Source organism: Aureobasidium namibiae, assembly GCF_000721765.1.
Source record: "Aureobasidium namibiae CBS 147.97 unplaced genomic scaffold scaffold_1, whole genome shotgun sequence".
NCBI classification, from domain to species: Eukaryota; Fungi; Ascomycota; class Dothideomycetes; order Dothideales; family Saccotheciaceae; genus Aureobasidium; species Aureobasidium namibiae.
The window spans coordinates 2,384,561-2,398,589 of record NW_013581208.1 but is presented as its reverse complement, the minus strand read 5'-3'; the positions used below and the strand labels follow the sequence as shown (position 1 = coordinate 2,398,589).

Below are 14,029 nucleotides of genomic sequence, written 5' to 3'. Positions count from 1 at the left end.
CGCACCGTCATTCCAAGTAACTTATCATCTCGTACATCGCACGTTCCAACATCAACCGTGTCATCTACAACAGCTTACACAGCCCCAGATGGGTTACAACAATAGCTGGTTCAAGCCAGGTCGACAGACTCAGCTGGCTATCACTGTCAATTGCCTCCACGCATTCTTTTTGTGAGTCATCAATCCTCTTCGTCCAAGTCGCGCATTGACCGTGATTTCAAAAAGATTCGGCTACGACCAAGGAGTTTTTGGTGGATTGATCACAAATCCTGATTTTCTTGAGGTGGTGGATCATCCTTCAGAAGCATTCCTAGGCTTCATTGGTGCGTTGAACTCATACTGCAGACTGTAGAGGGTTGATTTTGACACATCACAGTTTCAAGCTACAATCTTGGATGTCTAGCGGGATGTCTTCTCAACTTCTTCATTGGAGGCGGTATCGTGCGTCGGCCCACGCTTTGGCTGGCCATGCTCTTGATCAGTGCTGGTGCTGTCCTTCAAGCCGCAGCCTTTGGCGTACGGTCCCCCGAGCGAAGCCGTGTCCTCAAACAGCTAATCACACCGTCTAGACACCACAAATGATTGTTGGAAGAATTGTTACAGGTTTTGGTCAGTGAAAAATCTCACAAGTTCTCGCGGAATCTGGATGTATTGACTGAAACCTTTGTAGGCGTGGGTATTGATACCTCCACAGTTCCTATGTAGTACGTACAACCCACTCACTCGCCGGACATATGTCTTGCCTGCTGCTTGGTACCTCAATGCATTCGCTAATCATCCATGCAGTCAGGCCGAGTTGTGCAAGAGTCACGTCCGCGGACGTCTGGTCACCACCGAGGTTCTCTTCACTGCTCTTGGAATCGCAGTTGCGTACTTCTTCGCATTCGGCATGAACTTCGTCGGAGGGGCTGTTGCGTGGAGACTGCCAATCGTCGCCCAGATACTGCCCGCCATTATCATTTCCGTCGTTCTCTTCGGACTTCCTGAGACTCCACGGTGGCTCATCGAAAGAGGTCGCGTGCAGAAGGCCGTTGACGTCATGTGCCAGGTGTATGGCGCTGGACCTGAGGACGCATACATCGTATCTGAGAAAGCCGCTATCCTTGAGACACTCGAGTTTGAAGCAGCCGATCCATTTAAGTGGACAAACATATTGAAAAAAGACCGTGTTCATACAGGGTGGAGAGTCTGGCTTGCGGTTCTCGCTCTCTCATTCAATCAGGTATGTCATCAAGGCGTGCTCGAACGGATGGTTTGTACTCACCCGTTACTGTAGTGGTCTGGCATCAACGTTGTGGTCTTTTACATTGGCACCGTACTTGAAGTCAACGTGGGTCTACCTAGGAGTACCGCGCTCGTAGCTGGGGGATGCATCAATCTCGCTTTCGCTGTAGGCTCCTTGGTCCCGGCACTTTTCCTGGACCGTATCGGACGCCGCAAACCCATGAGTAAGCATACTGGAGCACTGAATCTTATGTCCACCTGCTGAACTGCATGAGTCTTTGGTACAGTAGCTATGGGTCTATCATTGATGGTCATCGCCATACTTCTGTCCTTCCAGGGCACCGCTCGGGAAGCCGTCACTTCAAAGATCACCATCGCCTTCTTCGTTCTGGCAATTCGCCGTCCGATTGAGATGTCATCAGATAACGTGCTGACACAGACTTCACAGTACATGATATTTTTTGGCAGTAGTCTGAATGCTATACCATGGTGCTACGCACCCGAAATCCTGCCCCTCAAATCCAGAGCGAAAGGCACTTCGCTAGCAGTCATGATGAACTGGGTATTCGTATGTTACATGACGCGTATCATGGATATCAAGACGCTTAACTGATATATTGTCCAGGTCTTCACCATAGTCATGGTAACTCCGACCATGATCACAAATATCAGATGGAAAACCTATCTCGTCTTCATGGCTTGCGTACGTGTTTGACATCAAAGTCGCGCCATCGCATGCTAACGGTGTGAGCAGAACTTTGCGATCGCTCCCAGCATATATCTTCTCTTTCCAGAGACTGCAAGACTATCGCTTGAAGAAATTGATCACATCTTCATCAAGGATGATGTGGTGTCTGATTCATCCGCGAGTCAGATTGGACCGAACTCTCACGGATTTTCGAAATCTCACGAGGCTGGCAGTATGGAAGTCAGACACCTCGAGTGATGCTTGAGATGCCAATTTTTACCGATGACCTTGTAACCTCGTCATAGCCTTTTCCCCTTTGGTAATCTCTTTTCAGTTAGCCCCAGTCGGTCTCATAGTGGTCGCGGCGTCGGCTATATGCCTACAAGACACCGCATCACACACGGATGAGGTTTGTGCGGGGACGAAAGAGCGAATCTGCTTTTCAGATAGTGTCAAATACGAATGTGGAGACCTTCATTTGAAGGCATTGTGATTGCGTTCCTGACTTACTTGATCGAAAGCCCGAAGATTGGCTAACTCGCGTCTCCATACTGGCAATGGAACATGCACTGAAGATCTTCCCTAACGGCTTGCCCAATCTTGAGCAGTTGGTAGCTTACAACAAAGGCAAAGATGTTCCTCCAGAGACTAGCTGGATTTGGGGTAGAGATGATGAGGTAGGTGATTGGAACTGTGGCATCACCCATCCCGGACTCAATTGCTGACTGCACACAAGATTGGTCGCATTAATCTTCTGACACCAGACAAGATCATAATCGCAAAAGATCGGCAGATACAACAGGGCAAATTTGTCTCATTGAAGTAATCGAAAGATCATCTTGCAGTAATGAACTTGAGGCTGATCATCAACTCTCCTCAGCTGGCCGATGAACCTGCCCACCAAACCAGCTTTTGGACGAGATGCTTGCAAGCGCACGGTCAAGAATCATCCAGATGGTCCGATGGTCTTTGACGATTGGATTGACATGAACGTACAATCTGGCAGCCAGTGGGACGGCTTTCGGCATTTCGGACATCAGACGCAAGGTAGATTCTACAACGATCTGACTCCGGATGAAGTCAAGTCTGGTATGTATCTTCCAACCATTTATCAGCGTGAGCTGTATCTCTTTAAGCGCATCACTGACGCAGGTAGGGACCCGTTGCGGTATTCAAGCGGTATCCGACCACGGCATAGCTGGTCGTGGGGTTCTCCTCGATTACTACAGCTGGAAATGTGCTAAAGGAGAGCATTACGATCCACTTACAAGTCATCCGATCCACCTCGACGAGCTTCTTGCTGTCGCAAAGCATCAGCATGTAGACTTCGAACCAGGCGACATATTGCTGATCAGAAGAGGTTACACTCATGCATACTACAAGTATGAGAAAGATGACCCTTCTCGACTCGACGAGGCGGGCTCTGTTCATCCATGCCTGGCTGGTGTCGCTCAAACAGAAGAGATGAAAACCTGGTTGCATGATAAGTATGTTCCAATCATCACTCGTATACGTTCAACCATGTTGACCCTTTGCAAGTTACTTCAGTGCAGTGGCTGGAGACGCACCGGCCTGGGAGTGTTGGCCACCAGGAGAATGGGCGTTGGTAGGCCGATCATCAAACTTCTGCTCCCACTGCCCTCACTAACACTTTGGCTCAACCAGCATGAGTTCTTACTTGGTTCCTGGGGTGTACTCATTGGCGAGATGTTCGATCTGGAAGTAGGTCACGAATTTGATCATCATGCTTATAGCTGACAACAATTCAAGGCACTAGCTATACAATGCGAACAAGAACGACGATGGTCGTTCTTCTTTTTAAGCACGCCTATGAACATGCCAGGTAGGTTGCATCTTTGTTGCTTTGTAACTCACGTTACTGACATGAAACAGGCGGTATCGCAAGCCTTGCAAACGCTGTCGCTATTCATTGAGTATGAGCTTTGCACATCAAAGCATGCGAGTCACTGCTACCACAGCTTCCTCGATCCACGGCAAACCCACAGGCAGTACTGTCCGGCAGAGAGCGGTTGCAGGCATGTTTTCTCTGGGATATATACCTAATAGTCAAGCTCAAGCTCGCCTGCTCAAGGTCGTGATGAAATCTATCACTGTTATGTCTACCACAGCTGCCGAGATCTTGAAAGGAGGCGGTGCGGTGATGAATCTCTCCAAAAGCTCTTTTGGAAGGAATACGTACTAGACGTATATGTATATTCATCATCAATAAAGTGGTTGTGAGTACCTCGGAGCCTCGGCGGCATAGAGCGCCACAATATGGGATTGTTGACTCATCATGTCATTTCCGGGTCTTACTCCGACATCCCGACAGGTAAAGTACGCAGTTGTCCTTGAACTCGGCTTCCGAAAGCACGACATTAGCTCCCAAGTACAGTAGGATGGTTCGAGCCACGAGGCGGGGTTGCCTGCCGGTTCGGCAATCAAAAAGCCATGCACTACCTCTCCGTCAGCTATCCAACACCACCCACGTTAATCAAGATAGAATGTGAGGATGGAACCCCAGGGTCTCGAGTCCGAAAAACCGTCACCGCTCACCTTGAGTGAAGAGGCTCAAGCATCATTCAACTGGGATGATCCACGAGAGACAAGAAATCCTATGCATTGGAGCAAGCCAAAGAGAGTTCTCCACACAATTATACCATGTTGTGCGGCATTTGAGGCGTAGGTGAGCAATTCGTCTACTGCGACATGGTCTAACGACACAGCAGGACATTTGCCACATCAATTTTGGTTCCTGCAACGCCTGTACTCATGCAACACTTTGGAGTCTCACGAACGGTCGCGCTTTTGTCACTGACGCTCTACACCATGGGTATAGCGATTGGACCGCTGTTCATCGCTCCACTGTCCGAGGTCTTTGGAAGGAAATATGTCTACATTGCCTCTCTCACCATGCTATTGGCCTTTACTGGAGGTGCAGGAGGTGCTCGAAGCTTTGGTACTTTACTTGCTTGTCGCACACTAGCTGGTATACTTGGATCTTCGACAGTTGCTATTGGTGCAGGCTCGATCGCAGACATCTGGGCTCTCGGCAAGAGTGGTGGAACTGCATCCCTCTGCTTCATCCTCGGACCGTTCCTTGGTCCGACGCTAGGGCCTCTCGCTGGTGCATACATCATGTATCATCGTGACGATGATTGGAGATGGACAATGTGGCTGTTGTTGATCGTGGGTGCACCAATCTGGATCGGAGCAGTCTTGATGAATGAGACATCCCATACCATCCTCTCGCAAAAGTATGGCCATGTCAAAGTGCAGGCCTCTGGGAAAGGGTTGGTTGGCGCAGCAGTAGAGAGGGTGATGATTGGGATCAAGCGTCCGACAAAGATGATCTGCACTGAACCCATCGTCGTCTCACTATCTCTCTACACTGCTTTCGCCTACGCCACGATATTCAGTTACTTCGGAAGTTCCTCATACGTGCTCCAGCGATACTATCACTTCAATATCCGCGAGGTTGGCTTGAGCTTCATCAGTGTCATCATCGGCTACCTGTGTGCTGCTCTCATGTTTGGCACCTTCGACAAAACTCTATATGCCAAAGCGGCTGCAGCAGGAAATGGGACTGCCGCACCTGAACATCGTTTGTATGCGGCCATGGTGGGCAGCATCTTTTTGCCGGCCAGTCTCTTCTGGTACGCTTGGGAAGTCAAGACAAACGGCAGCTGGGCAGCTCTTGTTGCCAGTGGTATACCGTTTGGCCTAGGCTCGTTCTCAATTTTTGTGAGTCGAGACTTGAGTACTTGAATATTTGAACAAGTCGGCTGATGCGTACTAGCTATCTTCAATTACATACATGGTCGATGTTTACAAAGCCAGAGCTGCAGCATCAGGTAAGTCAGTGTTCTAGATTATCATAATGCTGCTCAACTGACGGAACATCAGCTATCGCAGCAAACGGTGTCCTGCGTTACATGCTAGGCGCGGTTTTTCCGCTCTTCACCATACCGATGTATCAATCACTCGGTCCTCACTGGGCAGGCAGCATCTTTGCGTTCCTCGCTCTCCTGCTTATGCCTATCCCCTGGCTGTTGTTCCGACTTGGCCACAAATTGCGATGAGGCAAAAGAGAATTGTCCACTGCGATTTGTTCGCGTTTATGTATCACCATTGCCAAAGAATGTAAAGAGCCTTTTGAGGTCAAGTTGCTAATCGTTGATACTCTAGTCGAGTCCAGCAGTACTAGCGTATTCCCGAGAGATAACGTAGTATATAGCTACCACATCGATGGTAGAAGACTGGAAAGCCAATCGCTCGGTCATCTCAAGAGACCACAGCGGATTCTCGATGTATTGGTGTATGTTGTTTCGACATCGTGGAAATGATCCTTGATGCTGGAGGCGAATGTGGCTGGCTCTCGACGCTCTGGATCTTGTACCGCGGCGGTATCGGGAGGGCGCGGATTCGTGCACCATTCGGCATGTCGTTTTTGTCCGCACGAGCAAGAGCATGTAGCATATCTGGTTCAATGCCAGCTGGTACGTGTCTCTGCGCAATCCTCAATCTTGCGAGCTCCGGCTGAACGTCAATAAACCAGGTGTCGTCTGCCAGAGACGAGATCTCATTCCAAGGATGCACATCAACTAGGAGCCAGCTGCCCTTGTCGAGGTGCTGGAACAAGGCAACAATCTGCACTTTGATTTTTACTACTTTGGCTACATCCGTGACAGACCATGCGTCGACGGTCCTGGGAGAGTGATGGTTTGGGTATGTGGGAAATACTCTGTTGTTCGGCGTCCATGTCCAGGGACGGCCAGTCTACCTCTTGCTCCTTGGACTTGGGCCCAGCTGGCCACCATGTTCAAGCAGATAGTAGCCTCATCGTAGTTGGACTCGATTACAGCCAAGAACTTGTCAGACAGCTGCGGACGCGCACAACGTGCAAAACAATCTCGACCGCTGCTGCTTTGGTGCCTTTGGCGTCTGTCTGCACGATGTATGTTCCGCTCTTACTTACCTGCTTCGATGTCCTCGAGTCCCTTTTCGTCAGCCATGATTCGGGTTCATTCACGAAGCTTACTGGTACGCATGAAACGTCTTTGCTTTGAGCACAAAACGGGCGGTCGATCAAAGACCGGCAAGATTTCAGATCCAGCGATGACGGCACGAGTGATGACAGTGCTTCAGTCCGAGCTCTCGGAGAAAGTGGAGGAGAACCAACCTCCTGAAACAGTGCCGAGCACCGACATTACCCGATGTGAGGCGCGTCATGGATCAGATAAGAATCCAACAGGCACACATATGACGATCTTAGGGTCTTCTTCCTTTTTCATCAGTCATTTGTATGCAAGGCGGTGCAAGGCGTGCCATCACAGTCCACTGCTATGCACGCGTTCAATGGCTCCATGCGCGACAGGGCTCGCTCGCATCCTTCGTCTTGACGCCGCTTCGCTTGTATTATTTACAAACACGAGAGCGGACCGCCGTATTCGTGTTGATCACGACTCCTCCACATCTTCTCCGCTATGATTGTGCCATCGCACATGTCAAGCACTCCGTGAACGACTCATGTCGGTACATCTCCTGGCCACGCTTCTCAACGGGCGCTGATGTCGTCGGTCAGCCCTAAGATCCATGCGAGACTCGGCAACAGGCAATGCACGATGCGCTTGAATACATGCTGGAGCCTGCTGCACCATTTCAAAGGCTCGTCTTCTGTCACGACACAGAAGCACTCGCTGCTGGCTGCCATGAACGTCCAAGTGCGACCCTTGCGAAAGACACATTGGGAAATCGAAGCGCTTGGCTATGGATCCTGAATGGAGACTCATGCAGTGTGGTGCAGATCAGTCGCACGAACAATAAAAGTTTAGGCGAACGGGCTGCTGCTGCCGCCCTCAAGCTATCTTTGGAAATGGTCCCCAGCAGGGCACAACCATTTAAGAAGCCTGTGAACGTCTACTATTGTCGCATTTTGACTGCTCATCCTCTCTTGCAAGCTCTCCCATGATGCGTTCAATCGCTATCTCGTTAGCACTCTGTGCGGCCTCCACTTTAGCTGTCACAATCGATACAGAAGGTCTTCCCGACACTGGACTTGACACTTCAGCATGGACAGCTGGAACCCTCCCGCCAATCGAAGACCTCGTTGATGCAAACGACTTCCAAATCGCCGCCAAAAATGTACTGTCCACCAAGAACTATGCTTACTATCGCACCGCCGCTCTGGACGAAGTCACATACAACGCCAACATGTTTGACTGGGAGAAGATCCGACTGAATGGTTTCAGCTTCACCGATGTGTCCAACATCAACACAAAGACAAGCATCCTGGGACATCAATTTGACGCACCATTCTTCATTGCTCCTGCGGCAAAGGCCGGCTTTGCGAGTAATGGCGCTGAGACCAATCTTGCGAAAGCGGCCGGTGCTGCGAATTTGCTATACGTGCCTTCAATCTCTTCATCGCAATCGATTGAGGAGATTGGCAAGGCAGGTGTCAGTGGCCAAGTCATGTTCCATCAGGAATACATCTGGTCAGACACAGCGAAACTCCAAGACGAGTTGACACGCATGGAGAAGGCAGGCTTCAAGGCCATCTTCTTAACGGTAGACAACACAGTACGTGAAACTGAACGGTGCTATTGGGTTTCACAACTGATTAGTATGCAGGGAGTCAACGGTATCAGAGACCGCTACCTTCGCTTCTCCGCAGGTGGCGATGCCGGTCACAGTTCCTCATTCACCATCGATGCATTGAACAAGCTCAGAAACATGACTTCTCTTCCCATTGTACCCAAAGGCGTCAAGACCGCCCACGACGTCAAGCTCTGCGCTGATCTAGGCTTCCCTGCCGTCTACATCTCGAACCACGGTGGTCGTGTCGTTGACTTGGCACCCACGGCCGTCGAAGTGCTGCTTGACGTGCACCGCCTATATCCCGAAGTTTTCGACAAGATCGAAATTTACGCTGATGGAGGTGTACGTCGCGCAAGTCACATCATCACTTTATTGGCTCTGGGTGCTCGAGCAGTGGGCTTGGGTCGTGCACCCATGTATGCCAATGTGTATGGTCAACAGGGTGTCTCGAAGCTTTTGGACATCATCAAGAAGGAGTTGACTACAGAGTTGGCATTGATTGGCGAAGCCGACTCGAACAATGTTCGGGGAAACCGGACTTTTGTCAACACTCGACGAGTTGAGCTGGACTTCTTCGGTGCCCCTTTACCTTGATCACATAGAGTTTCTCTTGCACATTTTACAATAGACATCTACATTTTCGAGCTTCATGAAAAGTCTGACTTGCTCAGCGATGTATTTTTGGCTATACATAGTGGGAAGCAAGAACTAATTCAGGGTACGTACCTGTGCTGAGAACCTTCCTGACTCTAGTTCCTCGATATGACGCTTGACATCCTTGACACAAAACCTAGTCCGTAGCGCTACCGCACTACAACTATCATGACTCGGATCCAGCTAGAAGGATTAAACTTTATATATCGCGATCACGGATGATCGTGGGGACCCCAGCCACGACATCCCCTGATGGTTATGATCGAAACGATCCCTACTGGGGTCTTGATATACCATCACAGTCATCACATTGAAAAGGCAAGGTAGAAGACCATAAAGAACTCGAGGCCAAATCGATCATTTGCTAAAAGTGATTTCATCTTGCGCAACACCACATCCTGTGATTTGCTGGAGGAATGTACATCTAGCTGGTGCCTTGCAGTTTTCCAGTCACAAACTTGATGCCCTGGTTCTGTACGTTTGCATCAGACTTGTAAGACAAGTGAGCCGCGGTGATACCGAGGCCGTGAGTCGTATCACAGACACCGTCACCCTATGACAATATTAGCAAGTCGTGCGATGAATCATGAAAAGCAGGGTAACTTACATAAGCGCAGACGTCCAGAGTCTTGCTGACCCAATTGGCAGGAATGCTACCGAACAAGGCCTCGAGCCCGCTCACGTTCTTGGTGGTCGAGCCGCCGTTGGAGTCGACGTTGCAGGCCAGGCCAGCCTTGCGTTTGGGGTCTCCGATGAGGAAGACACCCTTGATCGCATCGAATGCGGTACCAGTGAGCTTAGGCATAGCGTCAACAGTGGCGGCAGCACCCTGAGAATATCCTTCGAGGATATAGCATCTGTTGGGGTCGGTCTTCAAGCCGGTGTTGACTTGGTTGATGATCTAAAGTTGTCAAATCTCAACCCAAAGATGATTTCGAGAGCATATAGTTCAACTTACATCAGTAGTACCAACGATTGAGATTTGGTCGATGCTGGCGGGATAGACAGTATCGTACTCGGTACCGCCCATGACCTGAGCGATGATGGCCGCATTCATAGTTTTGAAGCTGTTGGAGGGCCCCTGAGGCTCGTTGGTACCACGAGTCTCAATGAGAGCTTGTATCAATGTCAGCACTATGGATGAGAAAGAAAGTGTTGTAGGGGAGGTGCATACTGTATGCTGTACAAGCGGCACGCTTCTCAAGCTGCTCGATTTTCTCGATGGGGCTCGCGAAGGCCTCGGAAGCAAGAAGAAGCAGGCAGGCGGCCTTGGTCCAAGCGTAGAGAGACGACATGCTGAACTATGGATGAACGATTGAAGGATGGAAGAAGTAGAGGCTGAGATGGTTGCTGTTTGACATTATTGCAGCGAGGTCAGACCTTTTAAGTGTCCCTTGGTCAGATCTTCAGGCCGGCAATCAACATCGAGTAAGGCCGTTGATTCACAAATTAGCGAGAGACATGGTTTCGCGGTACTTGCGCACTGCCGAGGCGAGCAGTTTGACGCTGGTATAGAAGGCCGTTACGCGTTGGTTGGAGCTTACTATATGTCTCAATCTGTAGCGCGTGCATTCCAAGCCTCTTGTTTGCGAATTCAGGCATCCCATTGGACCTTCGAGATGCTTCGAGTGCTTAAAAATCCTCTTCCCCAGCACGCGATCGTGATGAAACGCATGCCCCGCATTTTTTTCGCTATCCCGTGGTCGTATTAATATATTTTGAGGCTTAATCTGTCAACCTCGGCACAGTTCCATGCGATAGACAGAGCGGGATAATTATCCAGGATGCGTTGGTAGTCGAGCAATCCGTTGGTCTTCTGCAGCTCTTGGTCATCTGGAAGCTGTTACCGGATTGTAGGAGTTTGTGAAGCAGAGGCCTCGGTTACAAGACTGTCTTCACACCTGTCAGGCGAGACGGCCCGTGACCTGAGCTGTGATATGCACAAGGAGTCTAGAACGAATAAAGGAGGTAGAACGGCAGGCGACGATCATTGGACCGAGTCCGAGCTATGACTATGCAACAACACAGACGTGCCTTTGTCGCCGGAGTATAACTTAGGATGATGCATTGGCCATGTTCGCGAAGACGGCTTCGTATACCGTAAACAAGTGAGTTGCAGCTGGCACGATTTCTCAAACATTCGCCTGGACCAACATGGCACGATAAATAGCCAGTCCTTGACCGATGATGTTTATGAATGGCCATTGCGAATTGCTCTCGAAGAAGTGCGCCCAGATCTTCAGCACGGCAAGAGCCAGACCAGCAGAGCTGGAAGTATCCAGGACTTCCGGTTTATCTTCGTCAAAGTCAACAACTGCATATGCTTCTTCAACAATGCACTTGACCCAGTACCAGATTCGTTCTTCGCTATCTGATTGGCCGTCAGCAGTTGAGCACTGTCAACATCTATCTTGTGCTCACCATTAAGCGGATTTGTCGTTGCAGTACGCGTCAGGTTGAGCAGCCATTTACTCAGAAGTATAGCACAATCCAGACTGGCCAATGAGTGCCTGACACTCCAGAAAAACGCTTGACTCTTTGCGACTCGATCAACGCCGAGTCTGACGGGTATGCCAAGCATGTGTGTAGCATAGAGCAGCGCTGCAATTACACCTTCGCTGCGGTCAATCTCTGGACACCCTGCTAGAGCTCTGGCGATACGCTGCGGGTCTCGCGTGTGAAGTTGACGGTATGGCCCGAGGTTCAGATAGATACGGGCGTAGGCCAGGGCGAGCAGAGAACTGGATGTGAAAGGTATCGGACCATTCTCATTGTTTGGGTCGAGCGAAGATTCTGGCGCTTGTTGCCAACCAGATGTCCAGCACCGAAGACCGCGTCTAGAGGATCCATTAGCTCAACATGGGTCATTGCCGCTGCGGGATGTCTTACTCAAGCTTCTCAACTTCCTCGGGCGGGAGAGCTGCCATATCGCTCATGACTGGCAGACTCAAATCTCTGACAATGTGTATTCTCTGTATCAATCCGTGTAATAAGACATAGTTTCCCAGAGGTGTGGGAATCGGATCAAGTCTCGCGGGCTCACTCTTGTGGTCTAGCAGAAATGACAGAGCTTCTTTGAAGTACAGTTGTGGTTTCGATATCGACTTTCTTGCGACATCCCACAACACGGCTGAAGGAGCGTTCCATTCTAGAGTCGAGCAAGGTAGACGAAGTCCCACTTCGTTGCTCCGGAGAGGTGGGTATACGTCATAGGCGATACTGTGCGTGTGGAGGAATGAGAAAGCGACCATCTTCGTGCGCCGAGAAGATTCTTGAACGATCCAGGAGCGCCATTCGCCTTCTGTTGATGTTATCGGATGTGTGACCCCAAGTTCTTGCAAGCCCTCGCTTCTGAGAAACTGGGTAAGCAATTCGCGGACAGCGAAAGCTTGGTGCACCATTTTTGGTTTCGGGTCCCATGTTGCATATCCCATCAGTGTCAGCAAAGCCCTGATAGTCTCAATGGACGAAGGCACGGTTGGGATGCCGTAAGTCTGCTGATCATTTCCTCCAGCCGGGTCCAACAACAAGGGCTGAGCATCATGCGTTCCGGATGCTCCTGCGACTTTCATGACAAGAGCCTTCCCAGCAAAGAATAATTGTTCTGCCGCTCGCTTCTCAAAACAGTATTGCGCACCTATAGCAGCGATGCCGAGTATCACTTCGATAGGATGGTCATCCAGACGCCAGGTCGGTACATGTATGAACGGCATATGCAAGTGGAAGCCACCAAAGAAAGATTTGATATATCTGGTGAGCGAATGGCGAGATGGTAATCGGAACGTTGGATCAACGATGTGCAGCGACAAGCCAATGGCGTGTTCAAGTCTGATGCGTTGCTCTTCGGTCACGTCAAAACGTCTGGCTTCAGAATCAATCACGCGAGGATCTGTATCATGTGAGCAGAGGAACCCGTATTTTAAGGGCACAACATACTCGATATGTTACACACGCCGTCTGTCGTTCTGTCCTTGGTAGGGGCAGATGGGAGCCACGAACTAAACGGTGACCCCGCTCTCGCCCGCACATCGATATTCGAAGACGTAGGCCGAGCAATCTCCTTGATGGTAGCAGGTTCTTCGAGTCTCTCGAGGATTGGACTCCAGTCTACGCACAACCCGACGCCATCGAGAAAGCTGGCAAAATCGCGAAAAGGAATGTCGGGATCAATACCTGACAAGTCCAACGACGAGACAGGATCGCAGGGGTCCATTATATCGTTGATACCTGGTAAGGGGGTCGGGATTGTTGCAGCACTGTAATATCTGGGTTGTGCCAGGTTCTGTGACTGGTCGTCGTTTGACACAAACGCAGCTTGATCGATTGGTGTTGCTGTATGAGGTTGCGAAAGCTTCCTTGAGGCATCTCTCGGATTGAGCGACTCAACAACAATAGTGTTGGAGTCGTTAGAATGACTGCCCTCACTCTGCGCTTGCTGAACAGTGTTGATGGCAGCCGAAGTGTCGTGCGGAGCGTGGGACGGGTCATGTCCACTCACTCTCTGATGTCTCGTGAGTAGATCTCGACGTCCGAACGAAGCACCACAGTTGCATGAGAAAGGCTTTTCCTTGGTATCTGCATCGGGCGGCTATGAATACATGGTCGCGATTCGGACGGGCGGGCTGTGGACTTACGAGTTCGCACATGTCGCGACAAATGCTCGGTTCGCTTGAACGTTCGGCCGCAATGGGAACACAGACGTACGTTAGCACCCCCGATTGAGCCATCGACCCTGCGACGCTTGTTCGTGGAGACTTGAGGTTCGGGGGCATTTGACATGTCGACTGTCGCGGGTGTTTGGAGGTCAAGCGGAGGGCAGACGAGCACCTTGACGATTGGGGCACATTTTGGGGGCTCGACCCC

The 14,029-nt window shown here is 50.4% G+C and overlaps 7 protein-coding genes across 7 annotated transcripts; 4 read left to right on the top strand and 3 right to left on the bottom strand.

The window, feature by feature from the left end:
• Positions 1 to 88: 88 nt before the first annotated feature.
• Positions 89 to 2,170, top strand: M436DRAFT_69373 (general substrate transporter; the record flags this gene model as incomplete). Its single annotated transcript, XM_013576857.1, has 10 exons — positions 89 to 171; positions 226 to 323; positions 377 to 538; positions 671 to 704; positions 787 to 1,222; positions 1,277 to 1,448; positions 1,500 to 1,615; positions 1,673 to 1,792; positions 1,850 to 1,927; positions 1,979 to 2,170. The coding sequence occupies 10 exons, from the start codon at positions 89 to 91 to the stop codon at positions 2,168 to 2,170; spliced, it is 1,491 nt and encodes a 496-aa protein (XP_013432311.1).
• Positions 2,171 to 2,469: 299 nt separating this feature from the next.
• Positions 2,470 to 3,846, top strand: M436DRAFT_35268 (uncharacterized protein; the record flags this gene model as incomplete). Its single annotated transcript, XM_013576188.1, has 8 exons — positions 2,470 to 2,589; positions 2,649 to 2,734; positions 2,793 to 3,001; positions 3,069 to 3,399; positions 3,452 to 3,518; positions 3,578 to 3,634; positions 3,683 to 3,755; positions 3,806 to 3,846. 8 exons carry the CDS (start codon positions 2,470 to 2,472, stop codon positions 3,844 to 3,846), a joined length of 984 nt encoding a protein of 327 aa, XP_013431642.1.
• A 578-nt stretch (positions 3,847 to 4,424) lies between these two features.
• Positions 4,425 to 5,994, top strand: M436DRAFT_34749 (putative MFS polyamine transporter; the record flags this gene model as incomplete). The annotated part of the gene is made up of 4 exons (XM_013576101.1): positions 4,425 to 4,594; positions 4,642 to 5,656; positions 5,712 to 5,766; positions 5,819 to 5,994. The coding sequence occupies 4 exons, from the start codon at positions 4,425 to 4,427 to the stop codon at positions 5,992 to 5,994; spliced, it is 1,416 nt and encodes a 471-aa protein (XP_013431555.1).
• Positions 5,995 to 6,196: 202 nt separating this feature from the next.
• M436DRAFT_60180 (uncharacterized protein) lies at positions 6,197 to 6,927 on the bottom strand (the record flags this gene model as incomplete). Its single annotated transcript, XM_013576713.1, has 3 exons — positions 6,197 to 6,562; positions 6,606 to 6,721; positions 6,891 to 6,927. 3 exons carry the CDS (start codon positions 6,925 to 6,927, stop codon positions 6,197 to 6,199), a joined length of 519 nt encoding a protein of 172 aa, XP_013432167.1.
• A 952-nt stretch (positions 6,928 to 7,879) lies between these two features.
• Positions 7,880 to 9,106, top strand: M436DRAFT_69370 (FMN-dependent alpha-hydroxy acid dehydrogenase; the record flags this gene model as incomplete). The annotated part of the gene is made up of 2 exons (XM_013576856.1): positions 7,880 to 8,494; positions 8,546 to 9,106. 2 exons carry the CDS (start codon positions 7,880 to 7,882, stop codon positions 9,104 to 9,106), a joined length of 1,176 nt encoding a protein of 391 aa, XP_013432310.1.
• A 484-nt stretch (positions 9,107 to 9,590) lies between these two features.
• On the bottom strand, positions 9,591 to 10,461 carry M436DRAFT_35773 (cutinase; the record flags this gene model as incomplete). Its single annotated transcript, XM_013576281.1, has 4 exons — positions 9,591 to 9,719; positions 9,774 to 10,067; positions 10,125 to 10,282; positions 10,341 to 10,461. The coding sequence occupies 4 exons, from the start codon at positions 10,459 to 10,461 to the stop codon at positions 9,591 to 9,593; spliced, it is 702 nt and encodes a 233-aa protein (XP_013431735.1).
• Positions 10,462 to 11,298: 837 nt separating this feature from the next.
• Positions 11,299 to 13,945, bottom strand: M436DRAFT_69368 (uncharacterized protein; the record flags this gene model as incomplete). Its single annotated transcript, XM_013576855.1, has 5 exons — positions 11,299 to 11,537; positions 11,588 to 12,003; positions 12,056 to 13,055; positions 13,103 to 13,741; positions 13,801 to 13,945. 5 exons carry the CDS (start codon positions 13,943 to 13,945, stop codon positions 11,299 to 11,301), a joined length of 2,439 nt encoding a protein of 812 aa, XP_013432309.1.
• Positions 13,946 to 14,029: the final 84 nt, after the last annotated feature.